The sequence below is a fragment of the Annulohypoxylon maeteangense genome (genome assembly GCF_022496945.1).
Source record: "Annulohypoxylon maeteangense strain CBS 123835 unplaced genomic scaffold GGS22scaffold_2, whole genome shotgun sequence".
NCBI lineage: Eukaryota > Fungi > Ascomycota > Sordariomycetes > Xylariales > Hypoxylaceae > Annulohypoxylon > Annulohypoxylon maeteangense.
Window position 1 is genome coordinate 853,627 of NW_025953249.1, and position 16,807 is coordinate 870,433.

At 46.4% G+C, this 16,807-nt stretch overlaps 3 protein-coding genes across 3 annotated transcripts; all 3 read left to right on the forward strand.

Moving 5' to 3' along the window:
- Positions 1-284: 284 nt before the first annotated feature.
- GGS22DRAFT_196660 (retinol dehydrogenase 12) lies at positions 285-1,515 on the forward strand (the record flags this gene model as incomplete). Its single annotated transcript, XM_047965869.1, has 2 exons — positions 285-299; positions 407-1,515. The coding sequence occupies 2 exons, from the start codon at positions 285-287 to the stop codon at positions 1,403-1,405; spliced, it is 1,014 nt and encodes a 337-aa protein (XP_047822641.1). The 3' UTR covers positions 1,406-1,515.
- Positions 1,516-1,711: 196 nt separating this feature from the next.
- GGS22DRAFT_152392 (vacuolar membrane-associated protein IML1) lies at positions 1,712-7,781 on the forward strand. Its single transcript, XM_047959679.1, has one exon. The coding sequence runs from the start codon at positions 1,861-1,863 to the stop codon at positions 7,426-7,428; it is 5,568 nt and encodes a 1,855-aa protein (XP_047822642.1). The 5' UTR covers positions 1,712-1,860; the 3' UTR covers positions 7,429-7,781.
- A 2,748-nt stretch (positions 7,782-10,529) lies between these two features.
- Positions 10,530-13,134, forward strand: GGS22DRAFT_63244 (Calcium/proton exchanger). The gene is made up of 3 exons (XM_047967611.1): positions 10,530-11,706; positions 11,759-12,771; positions 12,827-13,134. Exons 1-3 carry the CDS (start codon positions 11,000-11,002, stop codon positions 12,859-12,861), a joined length of 1,755 nt encoding a protein of 584 aa, XP_047822643.1. The 5' UTR covers positions 10,530-10,999; the 3' UTR covers positions 12,862-13,134.
- The last annotated feature ends 3,673 nt before the right edge of the window (positions 13,135-16,807 follow it).

Consider the following 16,807-nt stretch of genomic DNA (forward strand, 5'->3'; position numbering starts at 1 on the left):
TCTATGATGACTCCAAAACGATAGAGATCCTGTATAATAAATATAATGGCAATCTATGAATCTAAGATGTTTGAGAAGGTACTGGGTATTGCAGAATCATTCGTACCACAATGCATGTTACATCTCACACATTTAGCAGCATATTCAATCAAGCATCTCTATTCCATCTCACTGCTCGCTGTCCAGGCTTCTATTTGAAAAGCTCGTTCAAAGTTGTGCTTAGCTCAAAAACATTAGTTAGGTCAATTCATCAAGGAACAACATCGAGACACCTCCTAGAGAATATGGACACCACTAAGGTATGCACTTTCATATATGTATATGACTGTAGAAAGTCAATATCCCAAATATTAGGGACCGCAGATAAGTATCGTTCGGAAGCCAAGCTAATAGCAAGCAAAATTAGAATACACTGGCAGAGAATTTTGGTGGCAAGGCCCAACACCTTGGAACCCATCAGTTCAACTTGGACCAAGTCCCAGACTTGTCAGGAAAGACCGCTGTAGTTACGGGCGGGAGTGAGGGTATTGGTTATGGCTGTACCTATACCCTGCTGAAGCATAATATCGCCAAAATCTATATTCTTTCTATTTCCGAAGAGGTTGTGGCAGGCGCGAAAGATGCCATCGCAAAGGATCTAGGCCAGGAGGCGGCAAACAAGACCAAATGGATACGTTGCGACTTGTCAGATTGGTGGAGGGTGAAGGATGTCGCAGAAGAGATCAAGAAGGCTAGCGACAGGCTCGATATCCTGATTAACAACGCAGCTAGAGGGATTATGACTTACCAACTCACCGACTATGGCGTGGATAGGCACATGGCAGTCAACCATATGGGCCATGTGATCTTGACATCTTATTTACTTCCATTGATGAAACAAACCGCCGAGGGAGGTAACATTGTGCGCATTTCGAATCAGTCTAGCAATGCGCACCAAGCGGCCCCGAGTGATACGAAATTTGAAAGCTTGGAGGAATTGAATCGCGATCTTGGGGCCAATGCTCAATATGGACGCAGCAAACTTGCCAACATCCTCTATACTAGGTACTTCGCGGAGAAGGTTACGAAAGGGGGTTATCCTGGGTTACTTATGAATGCAACTCATCCAGGATTCGTGAGTACTAAGATGAGTAATGAAGACATCTTCGAACCATTCCCGCTTGGCGGGTATCTGATGGCTACTGGCATGGAGCCCTTCAAGAAGGACCAATTCGAAGGAGCAGTCTCGACGATGTTTGCCGCGACGTGTACGAGGGAATCTGGCAAGTATATCTGCCCACCGGCTATACCTGAGCAGGGAAGCGCACTCGCACAGGATGACGTACTCAGAGACAATTTGATGAAATTAACTCGAAAGATTGTGACGGAGAAAACGAACGGCGAGGTGAATGTTGGCTTTGACTGAATGGAAACCACTGAAAGTATCCATAGCTCAAATATTCGAGAGTGGAATCTAGCAATAGGTATAGGTACCAATGAAAATAACATTAATGGTGAATTACAGCATGAGGTGAATAATGGATGCAAGTTGATCTAAAAATTGCAGGCACGAAGGAGGGACAAAGTTAAGTACATGTATATATGTACCTTAGGTACTTAGGTACCGTTTGCGCACGCTAAACAGAAAAGGAAGGCGGTAGAATGGATTCTGCCACTAATGACCCATACAGCTTGCTAGGTAGAGGTAGCAATCCTGGCTGTCTGGGCACATCGTCATTAGTAAACTTGCATCATACTTGAAACTATTCAAGTTATAGTCTAGCCATCCTTTGCGACGGCGTTGCCTCAATTATAGAAGGGTGGCTAGTATTTCCACAATGACGGGTTCAATTAATTTTGAAATAGGATAGTAAGGGCAAAATGTCTCGGAATTCCGCCCTCTCGCCTTCGGCGCCGCGACGAGCTTCGCAATGGACGTCACATCTGCGACAATTCAGCAGGTCGAGCCTCGACAGGACTTCGGAAGAGTCGCCCATATCTCCAGATAATGTCTCCGGGAACTCGACCTCGCGAGATCCTCTGCCACCGAAACGAGCGAACGAACGAATATGTAGTGTAACTATCAATGACTCCATCATTCGCGATGAAGTCCTTATCAATTTCGACTTGTTTGGAGGAACTATTCAACCTGGCGCCTTAATGTCTATCACCCCTATAAAGTCAGACCAAGATCGCGCACAAGGTCCTCAATATGGCTCCGTGCGACAGGCATCTTATAATCGGGGTTTCGCCAACCTTACTCCTACCGATGACCTTTCGAGACCTGACACCGATGCGGGCCGAAGATACGTTTTTATCGCTAAGGATGTATCGAAGGAGTTCAAGGCTAGGAATCCGAATATAGAAGTATATGTCTCGAAGCAGATCGGTAACGCATTCAATATGAGAAAAGGGACACAGGTGATACTTGCTCCGGTTGATCATCTTACGCCCGCCGTTGAAGCCTCGCACGTCGAGCTCACCTTCAAGGATATGTATATGTCCCGCGCGGACATGTGGAGACTTGCTGTCGCCGACTTAACGGATAGTACAGTATACAAAGGCCAAGTGGTATACTTCCTAGGTGCGATTAAGGCTACCGTAAGTACGGTTTTTGTTGAAGGGCGCAAAACCCGGTCTGCCTACTTCGGCCGCAACACCCGACCCATCTTTCGGAGCGAGTCCGCTAGATACGTCCTTTTCATACAAATGGCGCGGGAAATGTGGGACTTTGACTCCGACGGTTCAGGCGAAATCATGTTTTCCAAGGTTGTGAACGGCTTCCTACCCGTCCTTTTCAAAAAATGGGCTCTGCTGCAAGTTAAGCACTTAGTCAGCATCGTACTTTTCGCCAGGGTCGAGTATGACACAGGGCTAACAACTGAGTTCGCAAATTCGGCTCTTCACAATGACTACTATACCGGATACCAAACTTCCGGTGATAGGCGTCCATTTAAAGACTTTTACCGTGTTGTCGTGAGCGAGATGTCTAGCGGAGAGTGGACCAAGATATTAAACCAGTTGAAGATGGAGTTTAACGTCTTCCGCCGAGACATCAGTCTTCATCATCAAGATGCCATGAGCAATGATATGGAGATTCCCGAGGATCCCTCTGCAAAAAGCACTTCCACTAATAAGATTAAAGCACAATCTTCTTTGGCTATGTATGGAAATTTTCTTGAAGCTATTAACTTGGCATCTTCCTTGTACGCCCACGATTATGTAGATCGAGATCTTTTACGTACCGGAATATCCATAGTGGTCATCAGCCCGGGCCCAGGAGTTTTCGAAGTCGAATATGAATCCTTGCGACGGACGACGGAAGCCCTCGTCGGCAATGGAATTGGCATCGATCTAATCTGTATTCCGAACATACCACTGCATTCCGTTCCTCTGTTTCGTTATCGGAATCCACACTTCCTCGAAGCAAACCAAAGGTCACACCCTCGTCAAATTAGAAGCCGTGACAGCACGCCAAAACAACCTACACCTCTTGCCGGTAGCTATACTACGCTAAGCGAATCTGTGTCTCCCACAAAGGTAGGCGATTCGTCTAGCCGGGTCGATTCGGGAAGTTCTACCTTGTACGCCGATGAATGGGCCTTTGCGGTACCACAGTGGTTGCATATTTCCTACTGGACCGGCAAGTCGGAAGAGGCTTTGTCCTTCCAAGGCATTACTCTGTCTGCCTCAGCTCAATCCCCAGATGATGGCCAAGATGAATTTACAATTCGGTGCAGACTCTACGACCTCCAAATGAGGAGTGTACTCGAAACCAATGAAATTGAGACAACCCCGTTGCATGCCGATCCCGCATATTCAAGTACTGTTGGCAATTTTGAAAATAGGACAAAACTGGTGCGCGGTGACGATCGTCTATCGACACATATTGGGAATCTAAAGGTTCCTGAAACGTTATTCGATCCAGTATACGGTTTCCTGAAGTTTATCCCAGACAAGTTAACGAAGACCGGGGAGACATTACTCTGGAAACAACTGCAGGCTTATGACGAAACAAGGGCTCGGCTCCCAGCACATCGACCTTTACCGTCGACTCATCCTTATCGAGAACTTGAGGAGAGCACCGGCAAGCAACTGATGGAAGATGTTAATCTGTTTGGTACTTCAATAGGGGACAACAAAGATGCTGGAGCTTCGACTGGATTATCGTCGAGTGTTTCATCATCGAGTAGGATACGGCTGGATGTATCTGCCTCTACTGTCGTTTCTCGACGCAACTCTACCACCAAGTCCAAGCCCCCATCAGCGAGACAACCCAAGTTCATGAGGCAGATTAGCCTTGGCCAGCGCGGCTTTGGTATCGCTGCAGCCAAACCATTTACAGGAGAAGTAAAAACAGAGAATGTCACCCGAGTTGATGCTACTGGTCTAGGATCTAATACTCCTTCAACCCCAAGGATGACTCCAATCACGCCAATTAAATCTGCGACAAGGCCAGGTTCTTCGCACTCAGCAAGTATCAGAAATATCCCGTTAATCACAGCAACTGATTCGGTGACCGGTCTTACCCAAGCAACACCAAGTATCCCGATTCAAATAAAACCCCCGGTCCAGACTTTAGATCCTGCTGGTACATTAAAATCTGGCCAGGTACCAGCCACGCCTATTGCTAGAAGCGCGCGGCCCGATGATCGAGATCTCAGATATTCCAATGCTCTCAGAGAAGAAGATCAAAAGAGGCTATATAATTCAAAGCTGCGAGCCGGGGGTGTACCGGAATTACCCACCACACTATCGCCGACCACTGCCATGGCCCCTTGGTTGGTAGTTCTTAATCCGTCGAATCCGAATGTCAATAAAGTCGATGACTCGATCTTGTTTAGTCGATGGCAACATGTCTTTCCGCGGCCATCCGAAATGAGAGTCATGAAATGGAAATCATTGTCTTGCCCTGCAGCTGTTCCGTTGACGACAGAGTATTTCCCAACGCAAGCTCAATTCAATGTCGAATACCAACGTCAGCCATATAATATTTCTCAAGAAATAGAAGATGAAATTGCCGAGCAACCTATCTCGCGTGTGGAGTTTTTAAGAGAGTTAGTTAGCACTCGGTTCTCGCACGGATTTCAAGTCGTTACCGGCCCATCTGTAGCTAAGGCATTCGACCAAAAGGCCATAAGAATCGCGGATGTGTTCTCTATAGACAAAACTATCGGCGACGGAACAAGTATTTTCATGAGTGTTGGTAACACGATTCACCAACTATCGTGTGTTAATGGCACCGAAGTTGAAGTGAATATTTATATACGGAAACCAACCGAGCCATTAACTCAGATGGTGCAATTGCCTTCATATAAACCAGCAATACGTACTCTACTCGATGAAACATACCACAGTATCGATGTCGACATCATGACTCCTAAACCGGAACGTAATTGGAACCATATAGATTCATATCTTGCCGGGCATACGGACGAGATGACAGAGAACCTGCGGTTTTGGAGGGCTCGATTTGTGCTCATACCAATGTATCCTCGAACTTCCTCGGCTCCGGCGCCACGGAATGGGGATGATGAGGAAGAAGTGCGGCTCGAGGGCATTAAAAGACTAGCCCAACATTGGCAACGGTATCGATTCTTACCTCCTTCTGAACGTCAGTTTCAAAGTGCCGGAGCGAGGAAACGTGACCCCAATCCCCTCGACATCACCTACAAAACCGAAGATCCTTCGGTAGTGATCGCTGCTGAGATGGAAACGCTTCCATTATTTGAAAGCATGGAGACTACGCACCGTAAAGGTTTGGTCTCAGATAAAGAGCGTTTCTCCAAAACCAATTTCAATGTCTCTGCCCTGGCTGAAGCAATTCAACAGCCGGTCGAACTCGGTGGGATCCGAATGCAAACGCGACGATGGCATTTCCGAATTCATTATCATTGTTTCATAGGATCGGACATGACAACCTGGCTGCTTGACAACTTTGAAGACCTCGATAGTCGGGAAGAGGCGGTCGAGTTAGGTAATTCTTTAATGGTTCTCGAGGAAGATAGGATGAAAGATAAGGATAAGGATTATACTAAAGACGCGAAGAAGGATCGTGATCGTGGTATCTTTGTTCATGTAGAGAGGCGACATCACTTTCGCGACGGCCAATTCTTTTATCAAGTCGTTAGCGATTATGCGAAACCTCATCCTGTTGGATGGTTTAATTCGAGAAGGAGAGATGTTTCAATTCCTTCTACACCCTTATCAGAGAATCCGCCAAAAGACTCACCCCGACCTAATCAACCCGGGATGCAGAAGCCGATCTCTATTCATGAAGAGAATTCGCCAATATCGGGCAGCACGACACCCACTTTGGCAACAATTGGCGGGAGAAAGCCTAAGGTCGTCCTAAGTAAAATGATGAAGTATGACGTTGATCCTCGCAAAAGGTCATATCGCCCTGAGAGGATTAACCTGCATTATGACCGGCTCCATAATCCTGACAATTGTTATCATATTCGCATCGACTGGATGAATGTCACGGCGAAACTTATCGAAGATACACTCAAGACTTGGGCACTGACAGCAGCGCAGCATGGCCTCCGACTTGTTGAGGTGCCTATCGCAGAAGCTTGTCGTATCACGGAGATCAACCCATTCCGAAGACCATATAGTATTAAACTCGCACTACCGCCCCCTACTCAACATCCAGTGACATATTATGACCCTACTTCCTTCGGCCCACAAGCCCAGCCTGGGAAGCATTACTACCAAAAGGCCCTTCTGAAGAAATTCAATTATGTGCTCGACGTTGAGGCCGCCTCTAACTTCCCGAGCAACGTAGACATCAGCTATTCATGGGGCAAGCCGGATTTCAAATATTCCCAATATGTCCATCGTTCGGGGGTTATCTTGGCTGAGATTACTGATGAAGGTGATTTTCTCATTCTAGCCAATAGGCTGTGCAGTAATCGGGCAGCCGGTTTCCAGGCTACTCAACCACGCACTGAGGCGGTGCCCAACGAGCGCGTCTCACGGCTTATGAATACAAGCGGGTATACTAACTATGGCATTGCTGAACCCACACCGATATCATCACCAATGTTTAGGCCCGTACTATTTGCGTCTGCCGCGTCTCGAGCACCGCCCGAACCATCACCTAGCGGTAGCGGCAGCACGAGCGGACCTCAACCTTGTCCACCAAGTCCCAATGTTAATGCTCTTGGTGAACCGGAAGCTCTCAAAGACGCACTAGAGAAATTTTGTAGCGATGCGAGCGCACTAGAACTATTCTATAAGGAGACGCTCGAGAAAGGCGCAACTGGAACACCTATGGTCGGAGCAGCGCCGCCGGGACCCGATTCCATCCCGGAAGCTAACATTCCTACCCTTATTCTCGGAGGCAATAGCATTAGTTCAGAATCGGGTCCTAGTCCCAGTCCCAGAATTCCTACGCCCAACTTAGCTGGATCATTATTATTCAGGCGAGGAAGTATTCAACATTAGGCGATTACAGCCCGATGCAAGTATAAACTTATGATGCTAGGTACCTATTATATATTATTACTACCCTCAGATTTTATTCCCAATCAAAAGCCCGCGTTTGCGGTATATGAAACATATTCTTTGATTTACGTGCATATACCTACTAGGTACCTACCTACCTGAGACTTCTAGAAACATTAGTCCTGATCCCGCATGTTGGTTAAGGACCAGGGTGGTCGAAAAGCTCTTTGTTGTCGTACAAGAGGGACGAATTATTATCGTAATGTCTCGGCTCGCGAATTACACGGCGTATTAAGACATATCTGGCGAGATATAGACCCCTGACCAATTTCAGCTGCGGTCATACTTTTACCATGTGTAGATACTACATTAAAGATGACGCTTCCTTCTTTGTAACTATGGATATTTCCAATATATCACTAGGTACAGCATTTACTTAATGCTTACTTACATATAAGTAAGGCTTAAGTTCTAGAATAGGTGTAGCGGTGAGGCGCGGCTCCGATAGGTCAGATATTATACTGCCTCTCCGAATGCGAACGAAGCACAGCCCTAAGCCTATTACTATGCGTACCGTATAGTTGTCTAGAAGCTTTCTAGGTGGGATTAGGTTTAATTCCGGGGCCGAAAGGCTGGCTCGGACACGACACCGTAAGATGGCACAATCTGATTCGCAGGTTATTCGGGACATGCACCAACTGTCTTGGATTGGTTGTCCCCTCACATTCTATAGGAGGCGTTTCTCCCGCGGACACGCGTTCGGTTGGCACATGGATGGCACGAGGACGATATCAGGCGCTTTCGCAGAGGCGTGCTATATTCAACAGATATGATGGCGATAGCTAGTATCCCGTCGTTGTGAGGGATCCTATGCCGAGTAGACTATCCTTTCGCAATAGGAAATCGGGCGTATCGCTCTCCTCGATAAGGCGGCAGTTAGAAATTGGGGTCCATGGCAACCAGGGGTATGCACGCTTCTTTTGTAGGAGATCTGCCATTCCAATTTTCGAACTCGGTTGTACCCGCTCGCCCCCATGTCCCCAATTGCGTGTAACGCCCGACCTAAATAGGTTAAATATCGCATCTTTGCAATTCCAAGGTGTTGACAATTTTGTACCCCATTTCTATTTTTTGTTTAAGCTTCTTACGCTGTATATCTGAAGTTCGTTCTCCGTATCAGCCACATCTTCAAGATGGATATCTTACGTATTACCAGCTTTGCTCTTGCATGCCCCATAGGCTATAGTAAGATATGTAAGCTCATAATACCCAAGCTATCGAAGTAGATCCGTTTGGTGGAAATCCGCCGAGTTCGCGTGCGTGGCATAATACATACTAATCAGGGGCTCCCTAACGTGTTCTGCGTGTTGTCCTCTGTTTTGCCGCGGCTAGAAATTGATCCCTCCGGTCCCTCCAAGTTCCGATCTGCAGTCGGAGTATTTCTTACGAGGGGTTTACGAGGGAGCGGCGTAGTTCCTCACGGTGGATGTATTCCAGTGTTGAACTATGGGGAAGAGAATTAAAACCTTGGAACTTGGCGATTGCTGCATCGAACTGCATTAGACGGTGAAATTGAAAGGAGCAGATTGGACTTTCCCCTTGGACAATGGTCATAGCTTCTTGATTAGCTTTTAAGCTTGACATCATTTCACATCGACTGGGTCGTTTTGTGTATCCACGGGTACCCACGTTAGGCTTGTCTTGTAGCTAGCTCCAAATAGGGAAAGGCCTGTGAAACATTGAAAAAAAAAAAAAGATAAATCCAATAGAGAGCTTTTTCGCAGTGCCACGTAGGTAATGTTTCATGCTAATAAACAAGATTCCTTCTGGAATCTGATGATTTCTGGTGTTGACATATCATACCGCCATTAGGTATCATGAAAGTTATTCGTGAGTCAATGAGGTCAGTGAGTGTTACTGAATCGTGCACTTTTCCGGAATCCAGTCAACTTCGCTTAATACCCGCCCGGAGAGATCACAACCCGGTGCAAATGGTGCAAGGCAAGTGAACAGGAAAAAACGTGATGAGAAATTAACCCCATGGGCCACGGACCCCAGAGTTGCTTGCGAATTCATATCCTGATACGTAACTTAGGTAGGTAAGTAATCCAAGCCGTTGCAACTTAAGAAAAGATACGTCGACAATAGTGGCGCAGAGTAAACGAATCTATACTAATGGCGAATTTGGAATCTCAAGTTGAGTCCTACAGTAAAATGAGGCCTCCTTCCATCTGTAGTCGCGACAGTGTTAAAGTTTCGGCTGTGTTGAAAGCTTAACCTACACCGGTACTTAGGTACATGGATAGGGACTAAGCTCATCACTAACCTGATATGGTTGTTTGAATACGCACTACTTAGGTACGTGGAGAAGTCAATCAAACCCCTGTCAGAATTTAAATTGGGGCAGTCGAGCTTAGGTATTCAGGGACTGTATGTAGTTTTGTAGGAAACATCGATCCTCCAACTTGGGGGAATCGTGCGCAAACTCAAATAATAATAATAATAGTCATTCATCACACCAAGTCCTTCGTTTTTCCAGTTTTCTACCTTTTTGTTGATTCTGCCCTACCATTAGTTCATATCTACCTAGTAGGTCGCAGTGGTTCCCTCAACAATAGGCGCCTGATTTAACAGTGCCTTCTAATTATTCTAATTCTCTCCTTGAACAATATTTTCTAAACACCACCTCTTTTCACACAGCCCCTAGATACAATATTACTTGTCAACTTGTCAAAAGGGACACCGATATAAGAGTAATCGAACCCGAGTGGCGTCGAGAAGATCGTCTTTATCAGAAGAGATACCAACAGAATTCCTCATTGGATAGCTGCAACTTGCTATTACTTAAAACGAACCCGGACAGCTGCGCGACATTGCAGTTTATATACCGATCCAAAACGGCCCCCAACTCTCCACGAGGCCAGCGATAAATATTGCCAGCCTGCCTGTACCGATACCCATAATTCAGAGTAAGGCTGAACGTCACGTCACATCAAAATACAGCTCATCAAGATGGGCGACGAATGTAAGTGATTTATTTTGCAATCGGGGTTATCTCCCGATACTCTCCCTACTATACCCAATCCACGCGCAAATCAAGGGTAGCAGAGCAAGGTCATCAAGGCACAAGGACAACGGAAGAAGTGAAGCATTGGGCGGAATATAAAGCAATTGAGCGACAATTCGGCCTTCGGGTTGGAGTACCGTGTATGGTCTACCTCGTTACTCCCCACGCGATTGTCCGACCAGAAACGTATGACTCTTGTCATTTCTAGCCCTATTTGGCGCCAAACATGCTTCACCTTCATTCCATTCACCAATTCCTGCCTATTGTTTGCCCATTGTTCTGCACCTTTGATGGATGCTACTCTGCCACACTTCACTTCAAGATCTAGTACCAGCATTTTCGATACAAAGAGTATTGAATTTTGCTTGGTACATATTTCAACTGGCTGCACGCCCTACAATTTTTTATTCTACTGTTTTCCTATCAAAAACTCTACCATTGCATCGCCAGTTGCGCTGGTGATTGGCAATTTACTACCGCAATTATTGAATACATACTTACATAATGAACTTTGAAACAGTGAATACCTGGAAGATGAGGGCTAAGGCCCATGCTATGGGTCGTCGTAATTCTGGTGGTAGTGCCAGATTTAATCCCTTTAGACACATTTCCTATGGAACTCCAAAGCGGGCCAATACGATGGATGCTGCAGAGCAAGGAAAGGCACCTCGCGAAGCCGTTCCGGGACAGCTCAACCCCACTACGAGTGCTCCAGGTCGTCTCCTGACACCGATTCAGCAGTCAGCAAGGAATAGCAAGGAGCTAGATGGTAGCCCAGAGCAGACCGAGATATACAATTCTCAGGCGCCGACACTACCAAACGACACCGATGGCGCTAGTATACGACAACGTACTACCCAAGAGATTACTTCCAAACCCCAGACGCCGAACACTATCAAGGAAGCTGCCGAGGAAGACAAGTCAAAGAAGAGAAGAGACGAAGGTGGCTTTTTCAAGCATATCGAGCCAACCACTCCTTTCACCGTCCGCAATCAGATCCAGAGAGTATTCTTTGGATCACCTATTAATATCTTGGCGCTAGCTGCCCCTGCAGGTATCGCGCTATATTTTATAGGATACGATGGTAAGGTCGTATTTGCCGTGAACTTCATAGCCATTGTTCCGCTTGCTGCTATGTTGAGCAACGCCACCGAAGAGATTGCCATGCGAACAGGAGAGGTTTTGGGTGGTCTTATCAACGCGTCTTTCGGGTATGTATATTGGTCTCCCTAAAATTTCGTACGAAAATGCTAACTTTTATAGTAACGCTGTCGAGCTAATCGTGGCTATTATCGCTCTTACGCAGAACAAGATCAAGGTCGTGCAAACGTCGCTCGTTGGCAGTATCCTGTCGAATCTTCTCCTCGTCTTAGGGTTCTGCTTTTTCTGCGGAGGTATAAATCGCAAAGAGCAGTTCTTCAACACGACCGTTGCCCAGACCGCCGCCAGTCTGTTGGCCTTGGCTGTCGGAAGTCTTATCGTACCCACAGTTTTTGCGCATACCGACGACCTCAACTCTGGTTCCATCATACTCCCCACAGACGCAGTTCCTAGCCTGTCTCACGGCGTTGCGATTATCTTATTGATCGTATACGCATCCTACCTCTTCTTCCAGATGAAGACCCACGTCACGATGTTTAATGAACAAAGCCAGAAAGTCGCAGGAAAGCCACTCTTTAAGAAGAGTCTACCCGAGAACGCTATTGCATCTGGAATCGCCAGGGTGGGCGCTGGGGTCGCAATGGACATTCGTAGTGAGAACGGTGAATCGAACAAGATAATGAAGGATCCTGAGATTGAAGAGGAAGAGGAGGAAGGACCTCAGCTGAGCTTTGCTGTCGCTTTTGCCACCCTCATCGGTGCGACCGTGATTATTGCGCTCTGCGCAGAAGGAATGGTTAATGGTATCGAGGCCATTACCTCAACGGGCGCTGTCAGCGAAGAATTTGTTGGTCTTATTCTTCTTCCTATCGTCGGAAACGCCTGCGAGCATGCCACTGCTGTTACTGTCGCTATCAAGGACAAGATGGATTTGGCCATTGGTGTCGCTATTGGTTCTTCCATGCAGGTTGCTCTGCTTCTTATCCCATTGCTCGTTATTATCGGCTGGGGTATGGGCAACCAAGACATGACTCTAGCTTTCGACACATTCCAGGTTATCGTCCTCTTCGTCTCGGTTCTTCTGGTCAACTACCTGATCGGTGATGGAAAGAGTCATTGGCTTGAAGGGCTTATTTTGACGTGTCTATACGCTATCATTGCTACTTGTGCATGGTGTAAGTGAATCCTATACCCCCAAAATTTTAGATATTAACACTAACTCTTATTTAGTCTACCCTACGATCCCCGAAGGTGAATCGGGTTGAAACATGAACCCTGGACACCATCGTTTAACGCTTCTTTCCTCCGAGAATCTCCACAGCCAACTTTCGATTCCTTTGTACAAATCGAAATGGAATTACTCGAATTCGATATCCAGACTGTATATACAAGACCGACCCTTTCACTTCTATGGCGTTCTAGTCATTCGAACACTTTAGACTCGATACTTGACTACTAATCTAGAAGGCTGAGTCGCCTCAACGCTGTACTACCAACCGATTATACCACGGGTAATTCTTTTTTAAAGGGAGGCGGCGTTTGGGATAGGGAGTTACGATTTAAGGGGGTTCCTAAATGACAACCGGTTTATTTTGAACCCAGGTCCTAGGAGAATACACGTTTTTATTTCCGAACTAGCAGGATGAGGTGACCATATGTTGTTGTGCAATCGTTGTTTTTCTTTGAGTGAAAAGAAGATTTGGATCCCTAAGACGGGAAATTATAGGCGAGGTATTGAAATCTGAGTCTAGCCTTGGGATGGATGTATACTTGATGGTTGCCGTTAAGCATCTTGTTGTGAAGTCACTTGTATGCATGTGGAACTAAAGCTATGGCGAGAGTTGTGCGGCAGTACGTATTCAGTGCGATGGATGGAAACCAAAGATACCCCTAGTCTGTTTGTTGTTGCTTTTCAATTCTTAGCTTTGCTATACCTACCTACCTGCCTATCTAGTAGGGATGCCTTGACCTACCTGTATGTAACATACGCGTTCATAGGAAGCTACCGTCAAATGCTATTTGCTTCTTCTCCTTGTGTCATATCCAAGGCTGCATGCATGCATGCGTTGCGGTGGTGCTTTGTGCTGAGAAAAGAAGAAAAAAAGTCCTGCCGGCTCTTCGCGTCATCTAGATGCGCCGACGGGTATATGCGTCACCGAAGGGATAGGTTCAGCTCGTTGCCTGCTTACCTGGCAGATGCTATGCGTTGGGCGGCGCGTGGGACAAAGATCGGGATGGGTTTTCCGATGACGTGGTTGCTGCCTTACCTGTTACCTGTGGCGTTTCCCCCCTAAGCCTCGATTCTTTGTCTCCTGGGTGATTGGTGGGATTGTTGAGCGGTGTCGTGGTGTGCGACGTATCATATTGTGAGTTGTGATCAGGCTTGTCATTTATCTAGGTAGACTCTGGGATTTTAGTGGGAAGGCTGCCACCCGGTTTGGTATATCGGAGGATTTTAAGCTGTTCGGTGAGTCATAGTATGAGGCTGCGGGATAGATAGGAGAAGCCACCGATTCAGCCATATGCACTCCTTTGATTTGAGACCGGTCCGAAGACCGTAAACACCGAGATCTCGGTACTCCATTGAGGGAATCCCCAACTAGATCCCCAATAGGTGAGTCTACACGTGCGATGGGAATCTTGTCTCCTAAATGTGCATTTTCTCGGAGAATGAAATCGTGGGGTCACCGCCTCCGGCTGGTTGCCGGTCTAACTCTCGGACACTGTCAGCACGACCAGAATGATTTCTACCTTGCGTGTGGCATCCGATAGCCCGTTTGCTTTTCTTATCTATCAGACGCTACTGCAGTCAGGCTAACGACGCCTCAACTCTCAAGGCAGTCTCACGACCGCTGGTTGCTATCTCCCATTTTGCCTTAACGTCGGAGTTTTAGGCGGCGTAATCACACTTCTACACCATTAATTGCTGTCATATCTTGCATTGGCTCAGGTTTAACAACTTCATATTCACTTCATGACCACTTGACTATCAGTACACCGTCTATATTCCGAGCCTTGAATACTTGGTGATCCTAGTGGGTTTGATATTTTATATCCCAGGCCGAGACTTGTTGATCCCTCGTAAAAACAGAATTCAACATGCGATACATCGTCTCATTGATGGTCTTTTCCTCAGTGGCGGCAATCATCTTAAACGCCTTAACGACATTAGGTAGTATAAACGCACAAGTTAGGCGTTTGAAGATATTGTGCCTACGGAGAACATCTCAGGGGAAATAGGTAAATGCCATGATGTAGGAGCTGTTGGAGGTGCAATAGTAATTATCATTTTATAATTTATTCCTGCGCATGAAAAACATCGGAATGATCTGATAAACTTTTCAATAAAGGAAGGAAAATACATTATTGTCGGGCCAAATAATGAGACTTTAGACTCCACGATAGTGACAACATATAACCATAGCTAACCTCGGTGGCGCCTGCAGGAATTGTGGCTTATTTGGTGTACGTAATTGTAGTATCACGTGAACCCCTATTTTCAACCATTCGAGATCGAGATCTTCATTAGTAATGGCGTTTGTGTAACACCAAACTAAGAACCCCTCTATTTTCGTCATCTCTCTTGATATTTGAAAAGTGATTTTCCCGTATCCATTTAATTAAGCTACGGCACGAGAGATAAGTAATCGTCGAACTCCTCTTCTTGGATGTCTCCGATATGTTGTCGACTACTCCTGAGTTGGCGGGGTTTTCCCTCGTCAATGTAGGTATCTTCAAAAGTCCTACAAGCAGCGACCTTACACGACAGCATCAGCTGTTATATATAGGTAGGTGTTATTTTGTATATACGATACCTTAAATTTCTTTTTTTATCTACTTGCCTATGCACTTCTCTTTTTACTGACATTATAATAGGTATGTGCTCCTCTACATTCGTTCGTCTGTACTTTGATAGTATCAGCATCACTACCCCATTCGCGAACGTGAGCCTGATGTATATTGAGGCGCAACACGACTGTCCTATGAGATGCAGTGCCATATTCACAAAATGTCCCTTTTGTGACGCTGTGAAACAGGCCCCCAAGGCTGATTTCATTTGATATACTGCCGCATCGGGCGGTGACAATATGAGTTGACTACCCCCAGTCTGTTCTTCTCCTACCTGGTATTTGAAGGCATGATGATAAGATTCAGCACTTTTCTAGGCCTATACTTAGACTGCAGCATGTCTGACAAGCAAATATGACACGATATCATGATAACAGTCCTGTGAACGATCACGGAATCACCGCCGATAGATCTAACGAGAATGCGACGGCACAGGCTACACACCCCGATCCCTTTACAGGGACTGCTTTTCCGCTCTTGTCGCCCGTAAATACCATTGCAGAGACTGAAGATGTTGCATCGTTCATATCGTCTACCAGCCATGACCAAATATCCACACGACAAGTTTCAGTGTCAATTGCTGGCTCTTCGACAACACAGGAAACTCCACAGCTGGCCCCTCACCTCCAAGCTCTACTGCCCATGCCAAAGCGAAAACCGGTCCCCGGATCATCAGCATCACATCAAGAAACAACACTTGCCAGAGCCAGACTACTATGGAGACCTACCTACTTACGGAGGAGGGTATTGACATCCTTTGCGGTCGTCTTAGTAGGGATTACGATAGCGATTGAGGCTCTCGCATATGCTTCAAACAGGAATCAGGGTCTGGTTAGCAGCCAGTATCGTTTGCATTATCTTTGGAAGTACGGCCCTACGGCAATCCTCAGCGTACTAATGGCGGGATGGGCAAGAGTCGAGTATCATGCCAAGATAACCGCTCCCTGGTACCAACTCTGGAATGGCCCTAAGGAGGCACGGCAATCAGTACTTCTAGACTACATCTCACCACTCTTGCCGGTAGCTATATACCAAGCTGCGAAATATCGGGACTTCTTAGTGGTGGCCGCAATCCTTATCTCGCTCGCCTTGAGAATGATTGTTATACTGTCAACCTCCTTTATGTCCCTCGCTTCCATTCATGTTTATGTTCCGTCTGTCCCAGTAACACTTGGCAACACATTTAAAGATTCCATCGACTTATGGGTAGCTCCGGAGGGCCAAGAACTAGGGTCATTGACAAGTCAACTTTACACCTCCCTTGAAGCGGGACAGGCTACATATCCAGTGGGCCTTCAAAGGTCGTTCGCGTATCAAGATTTCAAAGCAGATCTGGCCCCTTACAACAATATGACGATGATC